Raw genomic sequence first — 3,878 nt, 5'->3', positions numbered from 1 at the left:
GCTCTGTTTAGTGCACAGACATTTTCACGAACATTGACCACACTTGGGTTCAATGACTTCTGTAAAAAAAAAATCTGGCTGCTATAAAAAAAAAAAAAAAGGTGTCATTGTCACATCTTTTCTAGGGTGAACGATACACGGCCTTTTGCTGCTAAGATACCATTTTATATTTTAACACTGGCTACATGGAGATTCCATCAAATATCTGTCACATTTTTCCTCTGTTTAATGCAGACGACAACACACTGCACGGGCCAGTTTTCCTTCAGGAGCCCAACAGCATGATCTTCCCCTTGGATTCAGAAGAAAAGAAAGTGAAGCTGAGCTGCGAAGTAAAAGGAAATCCCAGACCAACCATTGGGTTTGTTGAATGTTTAACTATTCTTTAGCACGATCTCTGCGCTACAGCAGTATCCCCCAAGAACGTGTATCATGCAGTATAACTCAGTGATACCCCTGGAGTCTGCCACAATGCTGATAACAAAAAAAACAGGCATCAGGAAATTACTACGTATTGCAATGCAATTGTAAAATTTGGACAAGAGTTCAAAAAGGTTATGAAGTGATTATAAATAGTCTTGGCTCCCAGATTAACCATCCTTTTCCATAAACATGGACAAAGCTCTTAATTGTTTTTAGCTTTAGTAGCTGCTTTGCAATCCTTAGAAAAAAGATGGTATACTACTACAGTGATGCTACTGCTATAAATCATTTAGGCTGCTGGTTTTTTTCCTTTAATACCTTTCTCATTTTCTTCACCAAAGTAAATGCCACTCTGAAACCAATTAGAGTCGTCAGACCTCAGCCACCGTGCTGTCTTCTGAAACGACTGACTATTTAATGCAATAAACTCTGTTGATTCACTGGTGCAAACATACTCAAATTGTTTCTCTGTACGTTCTGGAGCTGCTGTGCGGCTGTGGCTCCCTTGCATGCTCCGTTGAGGGCTGGTGGGCATGAGGGTTGCTGTAACTGGGGCAATGTGGTGCTGGAATTTCTCAGTGCCCCCGTTTGTGACAACATCTGCTGTGAGTGAATTTTCTTAAATTTAAAAACAAACAGCTAGCAAGTCGGGAGTGGAATCAAAAACCAAAACCTCAGTGGACTTGAATGGTTTAAAGATCCTGTTTCTGGGACTTCCCCTTGCAAAATGATTAATTCCAAAGAGCAGCAGCACTAGCAACTACAGAAACATTAATCATATCAGAGACTGAAATATATGTCAAGGATATTGCTCTTTCAGTTAAATACTGGAATATTTTGCATTTTCATGCTTTTTTTTTTTAGTAAGTAGTCAAAAGATGTTTTAAATCTTTCTTTATTTACTTCATGTTATATTTTCAAATACTCAAGAGCATCCATTAATATTAGCAGAATTTAACTTTGGCATTTTGTGCTATAGCTGGAAGTTAAATGGAACCAGTATTGACATTGGTATGGATTACCGCTACAGCGTGGTGGAAGGCAACCTGTTGATCAATAATCCCAATAAAACCCAAGATACCGGAACATACCAGTGTGTAGCAACAAACCCGTTTGGAACGATTGTCAGCAGAGAAGCAAAGCTTCAGTTTGCTTGTAAGTAACAAGGCAACCTCCATTCCTGCAGCATGCTAGAAAAACCTGAGAGCAATGCCACCTTTCCTAACCTTTTCTAATGTATTACACAGTATTTTCTGAGCTGTTCATGCAGTAGAGAAAACACCTGGATTTAGAGGGGAAATGTGAATGAGGAATAGATGCATTGGTTTATGATTATTTAGCTAAAATTGTATGTAGTGTGCAGGGTAAAATATCTTATTTCTTGAGAAAGAGGCCACCTAGGAAAGTATCTGGCAAACAGGATCTCACCATTGATTTTTCCTTTCAGTGGAGAATTAAAGCTTCAAAATATTTGAAGGAGCATGCTCTTTATAAGGGTTAAATTCACAATGACAGTTTTCACAAGTCCTACGTTTCAGTTCTTAGGTACAAGTACTTTCAGGTATGGGTGATGTTTTGGCACTGTGTGTCGAAGGGAAAACAGGCTGCTTTGTATTTATTTTGAGTTAAATTCAGAGTTGCAGCTTCTTGTTGAAAGCCAAGGATAACAAAAGACATAGGTCTTGATGTGAATTAGCATTGTATGAAATTATGTAAAGCCATTTTGAGGTACAGGATAAAGTCTGTAAGAGTGGGCAAATGATAACGCAGGACCACGAGTCATCTTTTTTCTCATGTAGTTGAGAAAGTGAAGGCAGAGAATAGATACATGGACTTATTCATCCATCATCTCTGTGATTTCTCTGTGCCGTTGTCCTGGGAGGGGTGTACCTAGCAGCTTGGTAATTACAGCAGGAGCTGCTATGAAATATCCTTGCATGCACATGCAGGAGTTCAAGGCAGTCCATTCCATTCACAGACATGAAGCTATCAGTAATGGTGAGCTGGGCTTTCAGTAGTGCTTAATGAAAGATGCTTTTGACTGACTGGTAAGAGAAGCTGATGGACTCCAGCTACAAAAATGAAAAGTAAAAATGCCAATAAACACCAGGTTCACGCAATATAGAGAGGTGATTTGTAATGAGAAATATTACTGTGAGTAGAGTCAAGTCCTCTGTCTCCCTGCGTTGTTTACAATATATTATCCATTTGCTTATGACCTGCGTGTGTTTTTCCGTGACTGAAGGTGCGTTTTCACTCTGGATGGGTAATGAACAGCTTCCTCAAGACCAATCCCATCACTCCACATTTCAGTATGTCAAGGTGATCACTTCATAAGTACTGTGTTGGTCTGCTTCTCTGATGACCACGTGTTTCACAGCAGGCTCTGTCTTACAAATCGTGGCCTTCTGCTAGCTGGCAGGGTGAGCCTGGGAAACATCCTTATTCAGAGCAAAGAACTTCAGCTCCCCCTTGGCTGGGGTTGTACTGTTTGCTGAAGTCAGTCGTTCAAGGACAAGCTGGGTACCGGGTTGCAATTCCTTAGACGCTGGTCCTGGGCTTCAAAGTTCAGGATGTGGGACTTGGAGGGAGGATCCTGATGCTGGCAAGTGCAGTAGCCACAGACTACTTGAGTGGAAATACATCAGCTTCCTTACTTGTTTAAATTGTTAGGTGCTTATTAATCAAGAGCTTGCAAATGCAGAGAATTCTGCACAAAAATAAGAAACCTTTAACATCTTTGCTTCAGTTTGTATTGGTTTTATGTGGCAAGGTTTTGGTAGCGAGGGGGGTTACAGGGGTGGCTCCTGTAAGAAGCTTCTGGAAGCTTCCCCTGTGTTCGAGAGAGAGCCCATACCAGCCGGCTCTAAGACGGACCCGCCACTGGCCAAGGCCGAGCCAATCAGTGATAGTGGTAACGCCTCTGTGATAACATTTTTAAGAAGGAAAAAAAAGTTGGGATGGGGAGAAAATAGCCACCGGAGAGAGGAGTGAGAACATGTAAGAGAAACAAGCCTGCGGACACCAAGGTCAGTGCAGAAGGAGGGGGAGGAGATGCTCCAGGCGCCGGAGCGAAGATTCCCCTGCAGCCCGTGGTGAAGACCCTGGTGAGGCAGGCTGGCCCCCTCCAGTCCAGGGAGGTCCACGGTGGAGCAGATATCCACCTGCAGCCCGTGGAGGACCCCACGCCGGAGCAGGTGGGTTCCTGAAGGAGGCTGTGACCCCGTGGGAACCCTGCGCTGGAGCAGGCTCCTGGCAGGACCTGCGGATCTGTGGAGAGAGGAGCCCACGGAGCAGGTTTTCTGGCAGGACTTGTGACCCCGTGGGGGACCCACGCTGGAGCAGTCTGTGCCTGAAGGACTGCACACCGTGGAAAGGACCCATGCTGGAGCAGTTCGTGAAGAACTGCAGCCCGAGGGAATGGCCCACGAAGGCGAAAGATCGCGGAGGCCTGT

The 3,878-nt window shown here is 43.8% G+C and overlaps 1 protein-coding gene across 1 annotated transcript in view; it reads left to right on the top strand.

Annotated features, from left to right (window-relative positions):
- Positions 1-281: 281 nt before the first annotated feature.
- The window catches only part of LOC104833653 (contactin-4), a 130,095-nt gene continuing 126,498 nt past the window's right edge, over positions 282-3,878 (top strand). Inside the window, exons 1-2 of the mRNA XM_010570482.1 lie at positions 282-361; positions 1,403-1,578. Of these exons, the coding sequence (XP_010568784.1) occupies positions 282-361; positions 1,403-1,578 (256 nt within the window). The remainder of the gene's footprint in view (positions 362-1,402; positions 1,579-3,878) is intronic.

This window comes from Haliaeetus leucocephalus, unplaced genomic scaffold, assembly GCF_000737465.1.
Source record: "Haliaeetus leucocephalus isolate CR32 unplaced genomic scaffold, Haliaeetus_leucocephalus-4.0 Scaffold2, whole genome shotgun sequence".
NCBI classification, from domain to species: domain Eukaryota; kingdom Metazoa; phylum Chordata; class Aves; order Accipitriformes; family Accipitridae; genus Haliaeetus; species Haliaeetus leucocephalus.
Note: the sequence above shows the minus strand (reverse complement) of the source record. Positions and strands in the feature narration are given on the sequence as shown.